The sequence below is a fragment of the Camarhynchus parvulus genome, chromosome 5 (genome assembly GCF_901933205.1).
Source record: "Camarhynchus parvulus chromosome 5, STF_HiC, whole genome shotgun sequence".
NCBI lineage: Eukaryota > Metazoa > Chordata > Aves > Passeriformes > Thraupidae > Camarhynchus > Camarhynchus parvulus.
The window spans coordinates 26,258,977-26,276,575 of NC_044575.1; the positions used below are offsets into that span (position 1 = coordinate 26,258,977).

Here is a 17,599-nt window from a genome sequence, read left to right on the forward strand (position 1 = left end):
AAAAGATAATAGATAATTGAATGCAGATTAAATAACCTTTGTGAAGGCTAGAGTTCATAAGAAAGATAAAAAATGTTTGTGCTGTTTCTTTGTCCTGAGTGTTGAAACTCTAAGTGGCTGCTTAGTGTGAAATATGTGGTACACCCGAGCTTACAATCTAACCAGTTGAATTTGTGCACGCAGTTCAGGTTCCCAGGTATCCATATTGTCCTTCTGCCCTGCACATTGTCTAGTTAGGATTACCCAGTAGCAACAACTGCTCTGCAAGAAGCAGCTCTCCACAGTGTAAATGAATTGCTTATCTAAAGGTATGGCTACATGGGTTAACTCTTGCAAAGCTAAGCTCCAAATTTGCATCATCAGCAGCTTCCTCCTGATCTAACTTCAGTTAATATGAAAGCTTACCCATCTCCCACTGAAGGGTAAATTGCTGGCTTGTGCTCACTGAAGGGTAAAAGTGAACACAATTGTACAGCAGAGCAGCTAACAAGACATGAATTAACATGCTGGTTTATCTTGTAGTAATTTGTTCTGCAGCCATACCCTGATGATGCAGTAGGTAGTGAAGCTGTGTGCTTCAACATGCACTTTTATCCATGACAGTGTTGTTTCTGTCTCTGTTGTTTCTGACAACTCTGCCCCGAGTTGTCAGTGGACTGATAGAGGTGTAAATGGTAGTTATTCTGTTGGTCAGAAGAATAATGATGCTCCAGCTCTCCTTAAATTGCCTTTGGAGCTCTGTTTCCAAAATACATAAATTTTCATGAAAATAAATTTAAAAACTCATTTGTCTTTTTGATACCTTTTGTAGGTAGGTGCTTTGAAGAAATGGTCTAATGTCTAGTCTCATGATGAAATCTCTTGAATTACAAAAGTGGTGGAGATATTCATGTTGTGTGGGTCATTTTGTTTTGCTTTGTTGGGGTTTGTTTTGCCTTTTTTTTTTCTCCAGTGGGAATGACCATTTAGATACTCAGCTGTCTGCAGTAAGATAACCTTGAAATGTACCAGGACCCAACGTGGCTGTTTCCTTATTTCTCCAGAAGGCTCAGGACTTTCAAGCCTTTGTTGGCAGTTTGTCTCTGATGTAATGTTATGTTTTGTGATTTAATTAGATTTTGAGTCCCCTATCTTGACTTTTCACTAGGTTTTCTGAGTTCTAGACAAAATTAGTAAAAATTTCAGCACTTAATTGGAGCAATTCCCTGTGCTTCTCTTCTGAATCCTCAAATATGCAGCCTGTGTGAATTTTCTATTTAACACTTTCCCATCAGGTGACAACTCTAGTTATGTTGTCCTGACATCCATGTTACCAGCAAATTAGGTATTTATGGGACATACTGTTTTGCAGCCTACTTGTAATTCTGATATTTCAGAAAATGGAAGTGTGGCCATTGAAGAGAGCTTGCTGGTTGCCTGACAAGAAATTAATTTTGCTGTTTGTCAGCATTTCTATCAGATAGAATAAGCTATTTTTAAACTGTTTGTTGCCAACATGACCTCAAAATTAGAACATGTAGGAAAATGGGTTTGGTTTTTGGTGAAAAGGAAATACTTTGGGCAAAGTGCCACTTCAGTTTCTCATACAAAATGTAGTTGAGGAACTCTTATTCTTATCTTCCCCTGGAGATTGAGATTCCTGGTCAGAATAAATGTCAGATAAGGCGCCAGTCTCTTGGGCACCAATAATGCCCGGGAGGGAGAAGTCCAACAGAATGCTCGCATAAGCAAATGTTATGATAAGGCAATTAGACTGTGGTTTTTCACAAGTGGCACAGTGCTTGTGTGCTGTCCTCAGTCCTTGCTCTGCTATTTGCTGAAGTTCTTGAGATTCAGAGTTACCTTGAGATCTTCAAAGCTGACACGAGCCTTACTGCATCTAATTGTATCTCCTTAAGAGTCTGTTGCCCCTTTTGGCAGAGTGGAGTATCTGTGTCCATTTGTCTCTCACTGGAGTGCAAGGTCGGGGCAGCTGGGCTGTAAGCTGTGTGCTGACCAGATTTCTGCACTTTACACTGAAGCAGCTGGAGCAGTGATTTTGCTCTGGCACTGCCAGTCTGCAGCAGGGACAAGAGTGGGTGTCTGTCCTTATGAGCTGAGATGCCATGCAGAGATTTGCTGCAGTATGTTTCACCTGCCCAAGGTGATTGAAGTTGAAATTCTGATTCCTTCAGACGGATACACAGAGTCTCCGTCTGCAGTTTGTAAAACAAAGTACATAACTAATATTGCTGTGATGCCTCTCTAAGCCTTGATGGAGAATAGAAGCTTTGCAGCTCCTCTTAAATTTTTGAGAATTGCCTTTGCAGATTCAGATATTTTAAAATGGCTTATAGCTTGTGAAATAAACAATGTTTATAGAAGAGTGTTATGGTTTAACCTGAGATGGCAACTGAGCCCCATCCAGCTGCTTGCTCACTCTTCCCGGTGGGATGGGCAAGAGAATCAGAGCAAAAGTGAAAACTTCATGGGTTGAGATAAAGATAGGTAAAACAAATGCCACACAGGCAAGCAAAGCAAGAAATTAATTTAATGCTTCCCATGGGCAGGCAGGGGTTTGGCCATCCCCGGGAGAGAAGGGCTCTATCACACATGGCAGTTACTTGGGAGGACACTGTCACTCTGAAAGTACCCCTTTCCTTTTGTCCTTCCTTCCATCTTTCCTTCCCTCCCCTGGTTTTACATGCTGAGTGTGATGCCATAGGCTGTGGGACATGCCTGTGGTCAGCTGGGATCATTCTCCCTCCTGTGTCCCCCTCACAACTTTTTACGCCCTGGAGCCAGCTCAATGGTAGGGTGGGGTGAGAAGCAGAGAAGACCTTGATTTCGTGTAAACACTCCTTAGCAACAACTAAACCAGTGTGTTATCAACATTTTTCTCAGCCTAAATCCAAAAAACAGCACTGTATCAGCTACTGGGAAGAAAATTAACTCTGTCCCAGCTGAAAGCAGAACAGAGCTGCTTCAACTTACTGAGTGATAAGAAATGCGTGTGTTTTTTATTTTGTACGTATGTTCTAATCTCTGAATCCACTCAAATATTTTATGTTCCTAGTTATGACAAGCATTTTGTAGCTATGAAGGAATGAAGTTGACACTTCTTTATAACCAGATAATTGTGATTGAGAATCCTTCAGCAATTTCCCATCCCTGCACTTAGACTGCTTGTTAGACCTCCCGGCTGTACCTACAAGGGACAATTGCCTATAGCCTTCATCAGACATCCCAACCTTCACTTAATTTGCATTTGGATTTCGGCTGCTTGGAGTGTCTCACCTTGTTGCTTTCAAATGCTCATCAAGTAACTTGGAGCACAGTGTTTGCTGTAAAAGTGGTCTTTGGTGTGGCTGTTTTCTAGTGTAGAAATACTGCAGGAATTATCCCCTATGCTGAAAGGACCCAGAATGCTGCAAGACCCAGGAGTGATGGAATTCAGGTGCCACTGAACTTGTGCATGTGACTATTATGTTTATTTGCACTTAACAATTAACATCACCACACTTAAATCACCCAGTCCTAGTGATACAGTGATGTTTTCTTTATCCATGGGTATATCTTTGAATTATTACTTATCTTACAGTAGTTCTTTTCATAGATGATGGAAAGATGGAAGATTCTTGAGAAATCATCCAATATCATGCCATGAATATACAGTGGGAGCTGACTTGTTTAATTATCTGCTGCTTGAGGAAGAAAGTAGCAGTTGCTGAAGGAAGTTTTAGGGAGTCACTAAGAAGACACACACCTTTTTGTTATTTGGCATGGCTAAAGTGTGCCATGTTTTGTGAGATACAAAACAAGTTAGTATGTGTAATTAGTGATGGGCAGTGATTTTCTATAGTACTTTTAATTTCTGGCTTTTGTTCAGCTTTGAAATAATTGCATTTTGACTTTAAACTTCTTAAATGTCAGATACCACAAACAGGAATGTGTTGATTTTTCTCACCTATGTAATACAGTTTTCAGTGGAAGATACTAGTTCTTTTCAAGGTTTAAAATGGTGTTCCAACTGCTTTTAAAGCAGCTTTTGTTCAAAGACCAGCCATTGACACCTGTAAATATCTATATTCTGTAGTTTATTCAGTCTAATGGGAAATAAGTGTATGTAATCCAATTAGATTTTGCTGCCTTGTATTCTGCAGCATCTTTTTTTTTTTTTCAATCAAAATGAGATGTCATGGTTGTAAGAAGGCTTCTTTTTCAGGAATGATGACCAAGTCTCAAGAACCCTTTCAGTATTCCCCACTTTGTGTCCCATATGATTTTACTTCTTTAAGTGAATATTGAGTCTTTTTATTAGTAGTAATTTTGCTGATAGCTTCTTGGGTAACTTAGTTTGAATCTAGTAAAGGTGAGCAAGTCTAAAGCATAGATGGAATTGTATATAGAAATTGATACAGGAAGGCACAGTGTGTACAGCATTTTGAATTCTAGGCTTCAGAAGTATATTTGCAGCACTGTCTTCCCCTTTTGAAGAAGTGCATTTTTCATTTAACCACAAGAATTTTACCAGTAGACAAGACAAGGGCTGGACTGTTCGCCTCAGTAAAAGCGTCAGTCTATCTCTTGTGCTTAATGAACAGCAGAAGCACCTGATTTTAGGAGCAGTTTAAGAGCTATGAAGGCTTGCCTTGCACGAGTGCCTTGGAAGCTTTTGCTGTTGGTGTCCTGCTTGGTTGCTTTAGGTAGGTGTTTAAATTTGGGGGGGCAGGATTTCATGTGCATCACTCTTCAGAGCTTCTCTGTCAGCTATTTTAGGTAACTGTATGCTCCCACTAATACTTATTCCTGGGTATAATGCTTCAGTTGCTGTGGAAAGATGTTAAACAACTAATGTGGATGTGTGTTTTCCATTTTGAAGTGAATACCCATCTTTCTCTGAATCTGTGTCCAAAATATTTTCCTCTCCCAGGCCCTTCCATTCATGTTTGCAAAAGCTCCGGTTTTCCACAGCGTCCTTTGTCATGATAGTGGTTGACCCAAAGTGGCTAAATGTGTGTTTGGTGCCTATTGGCAGTATTCTTTTTTTTCTTCTTCTAGGACGTGAAAATCTGAGAGATGAACAAACTACGGCAAAGCTTTAGGAGAAAGAAAGATGTCTATGTCCCAGAGGCCAGCAGGCCCCATCAGTGGCAGACTGATGAAGAAGGTGTTCGTACTGGCAAGTGTAGCTTTCCTGTTAAGGTAAGAGTTACTGCTGTTCTTTTGGATATCCATGAGGTACTCCTGCCATGAATTGTTATTTGGGGTTTTTTGGCAAGCATAAACCAGAGACATGCTTCATTACACACTGACCTATTTTACAGTTGGCTCTCATTGCAAAGGATGTGGCTTTTTTCTTGAAACCAGATGGCTCATGTAACAAATGCCTTGAAAACCCAGTCTGAGATATCCTACATTATTATCTAGTTGAAATAAATCATGTAGCTTGGTAGAGGAGTAATACAATATTCGTCTTTATTTTTCTGGAAGATCAGAAATGATAGACCTCTTGGATTGCATGAACAGGTACTCAGTTCTCTCTGTTAAAAGTGTAGTTACAGTTTGACTTGTAAGGTAAGTGGTGGGCTGTGCTTGAAAGCAATCCTTCCTCCCTCTCAGTAATTGAAAATATTTTCAAGTAACACCTGGGATTTCAACCAGTGCATGAGGTTAGAAGCACCTGCTAACTTCTGAGAATGCCTCTGTGCTACGGTCTTGTGTGTGTATATTACTGACTATTAATGCATATGAAACTGAAATTTCCTTTTAAAATTCTGGTAACTCATCCCAGATTATCAGAGTATTATAAATAGATATTTTCTTTCTTGTGTCCAATTCTCCTTCCTCTTTATTTAAGAAACAATAATTTAATACTTTAGGATAGTATTTACTATTAATAAATACCAGAATAAAAATAAATATAAAATTTAGGGTGGCTTGTTGCATATGCTCCCCTTTATTCCTCAAGGTACATTAATAGTAGATCTGCAAAAGGTTGGAAGCAGATGATGCTTGAGGAAAGCTAATGTGTTAAATATCAATGTACAAGGAACACAGTCTATGGTTCTGACACCTATGGGCCTTCCATTAGTTTTTCTCTGTATTATGCTTAAAGTAATTCTGTCTGATAGTTAAACATGTGATGTTGCTAGGTGGAATTCTTTAAACTGACTGTTGCATATTTTTGTGAAGTTGTGGATTGGTAAATATGAGGTAACTTTCACACGAGGTTAATGCCCTGCTTTACTCTGCTAGAGTTGCTTTTGTGCTTTTACATATACTCAAGTGTATACAACATTTCTAGTTCATGGCTGCTGGCATATTTTTGTCTTGAGTTATTTTTCTGCTAAGAGGAAGGAACTGTAATTCAGTCCTGAACAGAGATGGTGTTTTGCCAAAGCTTTGAAAGTAATTGCTCTGGGAAAGCTCAAACTTAGACTAAGGTTTAACACTGTCTAGGAGAGAACAGAGCTGTAAGTTTGAGAATGGTGATTTTTTCATAACTTAGGCATTACACAGGTTGAAAAGCAGAGTGCTCAATTTATAGGCATTTAGTTTTATTCAGACGTTTTCAATCCTTTACTGAACACAAAGGGTGTGAACCACTCCACACTGTTAAAAGACTGACTTTTTTAAACTCTCAGTCAGGACTTGCACTTCTAATGACAAGTGCTTCCTGTATTTAAATGAACCATTCATCTATTCTGGGCACATGTACCTAAAGTCAAAAAAGGTTTTGGCCTATTCTGTGCTGAAAAGGTGTAGAAATGGATGAATCTTTGCATCCTGTCATCAAAGCGGGACTTAGATGCACTCGTTAGTCTGCTTTTGATTGGAAATCACTGAATTAATTTAATTTGTTCTTTGAGAAAAAAATGCTTTTAAGGTAAATGTAAGGGACATTCCTTGATTTGGTCAGAATGGTAGAGTATTAATATCTAAAGAACTTGCAATTGGGTGAAAACTTAAATTCAGAACAGTTTAATATTATGCGGTGTTTTATCTTACTTGATTAGAATTTATTTTCCAATGTAGTGTGCCTTGAAATGGACAAAGTGGAAATTTTATAAGGCTTGTGATGCAGAGTGGGTGTTAACTGGTGTTGAATAGATAGAGACAGGAAGTATGCCTTTGTGAGGGAACAAGATAAACCAGATGCAGAGTCATCGCTCTAGTGGGTGGTACTCTATTTTGCTCACAGAAAGAATAGAACTTTGTGCTATTGAAGGAGAGTATCCTGTTACGCCTGTCTTGGGTATTTTTTGGGAATTCATACATTCCAGGAAAAAGTATGCAGTCTCCTATGTCCTTAAATATCTGATGGGGGTGACTTTTCTTCCTGATGCTCCTCAGTGGAGCAGGACAAAGCGAGATATTTTGGGAAGAATGGTTAATGAATAGGAATGCATTCAAATAGGAAAGATGATGAATATACCTGAGTTTTCTTTAAGTTTTGCAGTGGGAATTCCAAATTGGTCTGTTGTCTGTAGTGTAACTGTTCAACCACACCTGAATATGTTGCGGGAGCTGGGGAGGGGGTGCACAGGATTAGCCTGGTCTTACTTCTTATGATCTGCTTTGCCTGCTCTCTAAAAATCGCCTGAAATTCTTTGGAGTTCAAAGCATAACAGTAGCAAGACCAGAATCTGGTCTTGCTTTCAGGGATGATGAAGACTTCATCTGTACTCAGTGAAGACCTGAGAATTCTTAATAAATGTTACTGCAGCTGTCTGTAGGATTTTCTGTTTGAAAGTAAAATATATGAGACTAGTGTTCTAGCAGCCTAGCTGTGGGCTTTGTTACTTCTAATGCTTGCTATTTGATATAGGTAAGATGCTAATATACTTTTTTTTTTGAGATAGAGACAGGAGACTAGTGCAAACACGTAAGGGAACATTTATTCTTGGTTTGTCTTGTAAAAAAAAAGATCTCTTAAATTGGTTTGGTTTTTAACTTTTTGCCTTTGGGCACTTATATTTTGCCCAGAGCTTGGGTGTTTGTAGAGTGCTACCATGGATTTATCCTTTTTTAGACATTATATAGCATGTAGAAGCACTTTGAAAGTCATGTTGCAAATAGGATTTTATCCTGCCTTCAGGCTTCACTCTTTTAGTGTTGGACAGGGACTCCAGTAGCTGCTTATTCATTGTGCTTGGAGGATGCTGCACTGCAAACAGATTTAATGTTACTGAAAGGTTTTCTATGTTGGCACGTTTCTTGAAGCTCTTCCTGTGCTATGTCCACAGCTGATCCTTATTGTTAAAGTCATTAAGTGTTCTGTTGGATTTTGAGGAAATCTATGGATTGTCTTCCCTTTGGGAGAGAAGATGCTCTGTGGAAAGTACAGGCAAAATTCCTGTTACGTTCCTTTATGTTGCTTTAAAATTCAGGGGAGTAGATTTGATCTACAGCTGGTTCTCCCCAGTGCTGTGCTCATAAATTTGGAGGTGGTGATAATCATGAATGAATACTGTTCCTTTTAGTCAATAGCATTCCTTTTTGTTAATAGTCTGTGTTTTTCTGCTAGTTGGTGGGGCTGTGTTACAGGTAGCCAGGTATTGATCATATTTTCTCAGTGTGTGTAGATGTAATTACAGATAGTTCTTCTCTGTGTTGGAAATCTAACCACACCTGAGGTGGTAACCTGACACTCAAAGATAGGGCTGTGCAATGGCCGCTGGCTTTCCTGTAGTGCTCTTCTGTGTAAACTGCTTTGAATCCACTAAAGTTAGGTTGAAAGAAGGGCCAAGGAGAGACAGGTCCTGTCTGTCTGCAGAGGTATGGAAAGGGTGTTAAACTTGTGTTTAGAAAAGTTACTTGCAGACTTTTGATATTCCATTGGGAACTTGAATGGTGTTGCTCTCCTAACTTGGGTGTTGTGGAGGCATAATACCTTGCAGCTTTTATAGGTGTTCAACAAGAGTTGCCCCACTATTAAATGTGGCACTGGTACATCTATTGCAGTCTGTGTGTAAGTCTGTTTTCAGGGACAAATTCTTTTCCACTGTCCTAACAAACTGAAAGGTAAATACTGTGTTTCAGTAGTGTATCCTTCCTCTGAGAGAAAAACAGCTCTTTGGAGTAACTGGTTCTGTGAAATTTATATCAGAAAAATTAGATCATTTCCTTTTACCTAAGAGAACTAAACAAACAAAACGTTTGCAAATTCTTGGTCGTTCTGACCAAAAGGATGTGTTAAACAGAATATTAACAGCTGGCTGCTACCTGGTGTTCTAGAAGATGCAGCAGTTCTGTGTATCTTGGATTATTTAATTAGTTTTGTTCTGTCACTTCTGTGTTCTTGGCGGTCAGTCTCTTTTGACCTTAAGGCCTCTAAGGCTGCTGTTGTATATCACCTGCAGGTTTACTTGTGTTTTTAAACTCAACCTAGAAGGCTAAAGTTATCGGTGAAAAAGCTGGTGTGGAAGAGTAACAAACCACATTTCTATCTCTGGCATCCAGGGTTTGCTGCTGAGTACCTGGGGTCATTGGAGTTAGCCTTTACACTGAATTTGATTTCTGTGTTAGTGTTGACAAATAACAATTGTATGGATACAGTTATACTTTCATATACAAAAGAATTGGCTTTTCAGAACAAGTACTCTTGAACTGTTTCCTGTCTAACCCTTGCTTTTATGGGAGATGTTTGGAAGACACTGCATTGTTTTGTGTTCAAGAAGAGGCAGAAGGAAAGGGAGCAGCTGGCATAAGCCCTGTGGAGTATCCTCACTGGGACCTGTGAATGTCAGTTCTCATCCCTGGGGTCCCTGTGTTTAGGTTGTTGAGCCATACGTGGCACTGCTGAAACCACTATCAGTAGGAGCTAGGCCATTTCAGTCACTTTGCTTTGTGTTCTGTATTTAATTCCAATAGTGTTCTCACACCCCTCGTGGCTGCCCAGGTGTCCTGTTTGGTTTTGGAATTTGCATGTTGAACTTTATTGCTTCATGTCAAATTTATAAATCTCATATTAAAAATAACTACTTATATTTAATAAGTTTATAAAGACAGCTTGCATTCTGTTTCTCCAGGTTAGAAAGCACCAGCACAGGTGACTGTGGCTTTTGTTTTATGTCTTAAATGCACTTCTAGTTTGAAATAATAGCTGTGAAAGAATTTACCAGCGTGATGCTGAAGTGCCTTTAGGTTAAGCATGTGATATTTTTCACTGTGAAAGCCTGAGGTACTTGAATAGTCTTTGGAAACTATGTTAAGTATTTTTAAGAAGTCAATATGACAAAACTGCTGATTTCTGAAATGTTGTGCAGCCTTACACATTAAACACTAGAAATCTCTACCTCTGAAAGCATGAGCTCATGTTAGCAATGAGTAGTAATCACTTATATTGAATGCTAATCCTCAGCAAGCAATGGTACACTTAAAAAATCCTGCAGCATTTAACATCACAGGAAAAAGGCTGGAAGTCAGCTAATTATAAAAGATGGTGATTATAATGGAAGGTGTGACGCTTATCTCCAATATATTCCTATGCATTTTTGTCATGGCTAAAAGGAATGTCAGGTGATCCCTAATTTTTAGGCTTTTTACCTGAGTGTCCAGCCCTTAGTTTTATTTGAATGGCCTTGCAAACAAAAAGTTTTAAATGAAATACCTTGCTGAGTTTTAAAAACCTCCTGTCTTTGGCAAAGGTGAAATTCTTAAATAGTTTTATAAACTTCAGGTTGTTTTAAAGATAGGACAATTAAAATGGTTTGGATTGCCTTGCAGAAATACTTATTTTAAATGTTATTTAGGTGTTGGAAATCAAAACGTTCTCATTGGGTTATACTTTTTTATTCTGTTTTTTAAAATTATGAGATCCCCAGTGTCGTACATGGAAACCGAATTTTTTGCAGGGGTTGAAGAAAAGATACAGTGGACACCTGTGCAGTGTGTGTATAACACTTCATGCTATCAACACTTGATTTTCCTTTATATTTTCTTTTTCCTAAAGAAAGTTTTAAATGGTTGTCTGTTCCTGGAAAAATAGGAATTGCACATCAGAGCATAGGGTTGAAAACCAAAGTCTGACAGTAGATATGTGAAGCTGTGAGGGACTAGGAGAAATAGTGTGTTTAGCTGCATCAAAGGAAATTTAGGATATGCATTGCAATAACAACCCAGCAAAATAATATCCCTTTCTACAGTGAGACATCTAAACTACAGGGTAGAAGGTCCAGCCTTCTGATCTCCAGTTACAGAAATGTCATAATACTTCAAGGCTGACTTCTCTGATGTAGATGTGGAAGTAGATCCTGCCCTGAAGCAAGTGCTGTCCTACATAACCTTCTGAGTTCCCTCTCTGCCTCATTTTAGGGATTTATAAGAAAATGAAGAATATAGCATTTGTATATTCTGTATTGAGCTTCTTTATTGCATCTTCAATATTCCTGGCTCACAATGTTTTTTCTTTTGGCAATGATAAAGGTCACGTGAGAACCAGTATGTGAAATGCTCAGTGTGGCTCTTAGGTGGGTGTGATGTAGAAAATAGAGAGAACTACTGGTATAGGTACTGCTTTAGATTCTTTTGATCCTCATTATTCAGAGACATTTAGCAGTCATAGCTGCTACAGTTCCTTGTTTTGGGGAATTTACCAGGTTGGTGAGACATTTTGATTTCTGCTGATGGTGTGTAGCATCCTAACTAACCTATTGCTTTGACTAAGCAAAATTAAACCTTGTTGATGCTTAATCAACTGTTGTCTGTGCTTCTACAGCTTTGTCTGAGCAAACATTTGTTTCAAACTAATAAATTTAGAAAGCAGGAGCATGGGTGTGAGAGGAGAGAAATAAAATATTGAACATTGGAACATAAATCTTAGAAGTCAGTGGAAAAGTAGCTCAGCTTTATGATGTATCCAGGATTTCTGGATTTAAGCTTATGTCTGCTTGCAAGACAGCATTTCACTCTGAAACTTTGGTGCTCAGGCTTTAGTTCTTGAGCAATGCCAATTCTAGAAGCATATCTGCACATGCAGATGTCAAGTAGTCAGTCTTACTGTTGCAAATAATACACCAGAACTTCCACAGAGGAAGAAAGAGGAATGTCGTTGCCTCTAGGAAAAATACCAAGAAATGCTGGTGTGCTTCTCTTTATGGCAGCTTGTATCCCAGCGCAGGACACCTTGGCCAAGACTTCAAGTAAGCTCATTTCCTGTGTCCATCTAGTTTCAAATGTAATCCAAAGAACCTAATCTGTTACTGCAAATAAAACAGTGCATGTGAACATCTGCTGATACAGAGGGAACTTCAATTATTTGTGTAGCTGAGTCTGTTTCAAATAGAAACTGTAAAAGCATATTACCAGACTTGAGCAAACAGAACTGGCTTGAGTTGTCCAGGTTGAAGGAGCTCTGGTGAAGGATCTTTTTGCCAGCTGTTATTGTTGAGCTTTGAAATTTTGAGAACTGAGTCAGCCAGTATTTGAGAGAGAAATGAAAACAAAGAAGATCAGGGCAGTATTGCTTGTACTAGGACACAGATTGTGTTTTATTTCTGACCTGGTGTATCAGCCTTGATGTTTTAGTAGGAGCAATTTCAATAACATGTATTGTGAGAAGACAGTAGGAAAACTTCACCAGAAACACTTGATATGGTAACTTGAGTGGTTGGTTTTTAGATGAAGTTGGAAAAAGTTTAAAATGTTGAAAAAGAAGAAATTTTCTCAAGCACTTTTCAAATTCTAAGCATACTTTGCTATGTGCCAGTTTAACTTGTTTCTGTGTCGATTGCTTTATGTTTGGTTTGAGATTGGTACCAAACAGCATCTTCAGCAAAAGAGAACATGAAAATCAGTGATGAAGAGGGAAAGTTTTTTTGTTTCTGCTTATTTGCTGTGCCATAATCTCATCTTCTTATTGCTAAAAATGTTAATATAAGCAGTGCTTCTGTTTAATAATGTTTGCATTAAGGACTTTTCTCCAACAGCCCCTAGAAGTATTTTATTTGGATTAGAGCTTTTATGTTATGTTACTCTGTATGTGGACTCTGCCCGCATGGATTTTAGCTTTCTGTAAAACCACTGGTGGGTAATTTCTGGTATAACGATTAAATCTCTTGCAGAACAACTTATGTCCAAAAATTGCTGATGTCATGACTATCATTCACTGGTTGCTATGGAAATTAAGTAGGAGTACATTCAATATTAATACTGCATTCCTGCTATGTGCATTTTCCTGATGGAAAAGTACTCACTTTCTCCAGGAATGCTACAATCCCTGTGACAAGAAATGCTCTTTGCAAATATGTCAGAGGTACTCCTTTCTTTACTGTTCTCAAAGTCATCATCCACCACAGTATGGCTTGGGCAGTTCTGTGGATTTCTGTGTACCCAGCACTTACGTGTCCCAGTCCTTGAGTGTGTTTGTGATAATGTGCTGTCATGGATTTGCATGAGATTTTACTTATATAGGACAGTTGCTGCCCAGGCACTTCAACAGTATGTTTCTTCTCCTTTAGTTTGAAAGGGAAGTTCCTTTCAAAGATCCTGAAAGGTTGTGTATAGAAGTGTGGGATTTGTGTATCTGCTTTAAAGTGGTCTCCATGTAATCCTTTTCTGGTGATGTAACAACAGAGTTTAACAATAGTTTATTTTTCTGAAGTCCTGAATTCTGGTGTTTAACTTTCATTTCTAGCTCTAACTAGCAGCTGCATTTCCTTTATGAAATTCTGAAATGTCACTCATAAAATGCTGCTGCATTAGTAAGTTGAGCTAATATTTCAAATTTAAGGCTAAGTTGAGATAGATTTACAATTTAGCACTTCTGTTTAAAATAGAAACTTTAGAAGAGGTTTCAGTTTTGACAGTCTCTTGCCAGTCTTCTTGAGGAAATATTTTTGTCTTTGATTACAGTCCATTAAAAACCAGATAAATATTGCAGCACTGGTAAAATACAGCAGCTGTATATATCTGCTCTTAGACTGATGAAAGAAACTTGAAGACTTGGAAGGGGACCTGCTGCTTAAGGGGCATTTGGCTATGAAGAGGACCACAGCATTCTGGTTATATAATTAAAATTTATTTTTACAGAAAATAAAAGTATATTGGCCCGTGTAAGCAATTAACACATCACCACTCCATCCCAGAAAAATTAGAAACCAAAGCAAGAAGAATTTTGAAATTGCTGTAAGATGTTCAGCACCAGTGCTAATGATGAGCTTTTGGCTTCTGCAGAACTGGCTTCTGCAATGGCAAGAACAAGTTTTTTTCTCTTTGTGTGAAGAGCTAGAAGTGTAACATGTAAATGCAAACAAAGTACCTTTTGTCCTCTATATCATAAAGAAGTATTGTGTGAGAGTGTAATTTATTTTAAAATTCAGAATTGATTGATGCTCAGTGAGGTCTGTGGATAGTACCGCTTTGGTGTCGATAGATGCACTTGATATGTGTAATAATGTCTCCATTCACAGGAGTGGAAGCAGTATTGAAAACTGCAGCTAAACTTGCTGTCTCCAGCAGCAGTGGCATGACTGATTGCTGGAAGTTGGAACATGGGACTTGAATAGAGGTTTGGCAACACAGGGGAGAATGGCTGTCTGTTTTGTGGTGTGACATGAGGCAATATTTACCCTGTTCCATTTCTCCCTTTTCCAATCAAAAGGCAGGTTGCCAAGTAGAGGGGCTGAATGGTTTGAATCTTCAGTTGGAAACATTCTGGCTACACTGAAGTAAATGAGATGTGCAGATAGGTCAGGAAATCTGAAAGTTGCCCTCTATATGGATGATACAAATGGTCATGCAAACTAGATGGTTTGTTCCTTACACATATTTTTTTCTGTCCAATACAGACCTCAGGCTTGCTCCTGTCTATATCACTCTCTTCTTAAAGAGAAGTTGCTAAACCCAAAACTTTCTCATGACAAATGTACAACAGAATTTCTGCATCTGGAACTTCTCCCAGAGAAGTCATGGCACAACCGAGTAGCTGATGATGTACATATGTACTTCCAGACACACAGTAATTGCATCTTTAGTTGTTACTGTTTGTGTATTTTTAGGATTAAAATGTTCTGCTTTGTGCTCTGGAGAAATGAAGATCTTGCGCAAGTGTTCAGCAAGCTCAACTGAGGGAGTACAGTTGCTGTTTTGGCAGCTCCAGCATTCAATTATAAGGCTTCAGCCTCACAGAGCTCATTTTGAAAAAGCTCTAAAGAGTCAGATCTTTTATTTACCTTCTAATTTCAGTGCAATTTATTTTTCAAGCTGTTCTCCAGCTGTGAGAGCTGATTTAAATGAAATTCTTCCCAAATAGTTCAATCCACATTTAAGTCTGTTTAAAAAAAATGCCAAATAGTGAGATTTAATGCTAAAGCTCTCTGTCACTTAAGATATTGTAAATCTTTCAGCAGTTTCATGATATATAGAGCTTCCTCTTGTGGAGCATCTTGCCTTGCATGAAAAAACATTAACTTTTCAATTTCTATTAAATCTTTGAAACAATCTTGATTTTTTCCATATAGTTGAATCTCTGAATCTGAGGGTGCTTCAGTATGGTACTGTGAGTGAAATGGTTTTTTGTCCAAGTCTAGTATCCTAATTAAGGAAAGAAAATCTAGGAGATTTCAAATAACTCATGACAGAATAGTCTGTTATAAAGTGCAACTTCTTAAAAGGTTATTAAACTTGTGTTTACTACTGCATTAAGTGACACAAGCATTGATTCTTGTATCATATTTTAAAACCACTTATTCACTCTCTAGCTAGCCTAGAATCTAAATGCTGAATTGCATACAACTCTTACAATGGCCGGTAAATTGGGGCAAGTTTCTTTCACCTATAGCTCTCACTACAAAACTTCAGAAAGGTTTTCGTAGCTTCTCTGATTTTATTCAAGATTTAAGTACTGTGAATGAGGATACGAATTTCTCTGAGAGAACACTTCCTTTCACTGTCAAACTGCCCTATGATTGGAAAAAGCAGGGAAATTGGAAAAATTAAAGCTAAAAGTTTGAGTGTGAAATTATCCATGGTACCCTGAACACTACATTCTTGACATATACTTCTTGCAACTGGTTTCTCTATAGACTACTGTTATTCTGGGTTATAAATTTAAAAGCTTTGAAGCTTGATGTTTCTATTCACTGTTGTGTTGCTAGGGGGTTTTTAAAGTAGTGCTTGGTAAGATGAATCTGTGGAAAACACTTTTTTTTTTTTAACCCCTCTTTGTAATGTCCACATAACAGCCTGTTGTTGTAATGAAGAGAAACAATTTTGGTTACAGCTTTGAAAAAGGGGTGGGCAGATTTCTCATATTTGGACATTACCATGCAAAAATATTTGGTCATCTTACTGTGTAGTGTAATTTGGTTTTCAATACTAAATACATTTATCATTATTCAAAAATTATTTATTCATCATCGTCTCTATATTGATGTAAGGTTTTCATGCTATGCTAGTAAAAAAAAAAGACTAAAACTGATGATGAATAAGCAGGAAAGCACAGTTTTCAATACTTTCCAATTACGTATTTTCCCCTAAGTAAGGAAAGTCTGTCTTTTCCTCCAAATTTCTAGTTGTATTGTGTTTTTCTGCTGATGCTGGTGCCCCCATAGATATACACAGTCAAGTCCCCAAATGCAGGTTTAGAAGAAGGTGCTGGTAATGTCTGTTACATCAGCTGCACTGAGATGAATTCAGAGCTTGGATTCATCAAAATCCCAGGAGTTTAAGGAGCTGCTATTAACCTGTTCTCCCCATACTCTTTCCTGCAGTACTTGGGACACGTCGAGGTGGACGAATCCAGAGGAATGCATATCTGTGAAGATGCTGTGAAGAGGCTGAAATCTGTATGTATATTTGTTTAATGGCAATGTTGGCTTTGGGGCTGTAAGCGTTACTGGAAGAGGTCTGTTCGGAGCAGTGCTCCAGCTAAAGACTGAACTTTTGACCCATGTTAGGAGAACAGTTGGCCGGTTTGAGAGCACTGCTGCTCTTGGGGGGACGTGCTAATCTGATGATGAGAGGGAGAGTTACAACTGTTCTTTCTACTTGCAGAAACTATTTGCAAAACAAATGTGTAAAAATTCTCTGTGACCTTTCAGGCTAAGTTGGTACCCACATGGGACTTCAACCATTGTTTTTTAACAGCTTCTCCCTCTCTTTCTTTTCTTCTCCCCCTCTCTCTCTTTCCCTCTGTTGCCTGCCACTTTAATAGTGACTTAATTCACCATTATTATACAAAATATTACTTGTTTTAGGATGCTTTTTTTTCTAATGCACTGCAGCATTGTAGTCGTGCATGAAATAATCTGGCTTGCATCTGCTCAAAGTGGCCTGAAGGCTGCCTAATTCTGACATGTCATGAAGTGGGCTGCTCTTAGTTTGGCTTCTGTGAACGTTTGCTCCTGTAAATAGCACTCGTTCAAAGCTCTTTGTATTTCTGTGGCTCCTTTGAAGAGGTCTTGTCATCTCTTTCCTGCAGTAATAATACCACAGAATCCTGTGGAAATAGCAAACTCCAGAAAGGCAGTGATCAGTCTGTCAAGGGACTGAGGCTTTAACATCATTGAAAAGCACAGGAGAAAGGACATGAAAAATTCGAATTTTTAATAGAGATAGAGAACTGCAGTCCTTGTCATCACTTCTCTTATATGTTTTATCTACATACATTCTTCAG

The 17,599-nt window shown here is 38.4% G+C and overlaps 1 protein-coding gene across 15 annotated transcripts in view; it reads left to right on the top strand.

The window, feature by feature from the left end:
• Positions 1 to 17,599, top strand: part of NUMB (NUMB endocytic adaptor protein) — a 90,582-nt gene that overhangs the window by 51,048 nt on the left and 21,935 nt on the right. For all 15 annotated transcript variants that reach the window (XM_030949817.1, XM_030949816.1, XM_030949826.1 and 12 more), the window contains 2 exons: positions 5,041 to 5,184; positions 16,695 to 16,769. In XM_030949817.1, coding sequence (XP_030805677.1) covers positions 5,059 to 5,184; positions 16,695 to 16,769 — 201 coding nt within the window. In that variant the 5' untranslated portion in view covers positions 5,041 to 5,058. The remainder of the gene's footprint in view (positions 1 to 5,040; positions 5,185 to 16,694; positions 16,770 to 17,599) is intronic.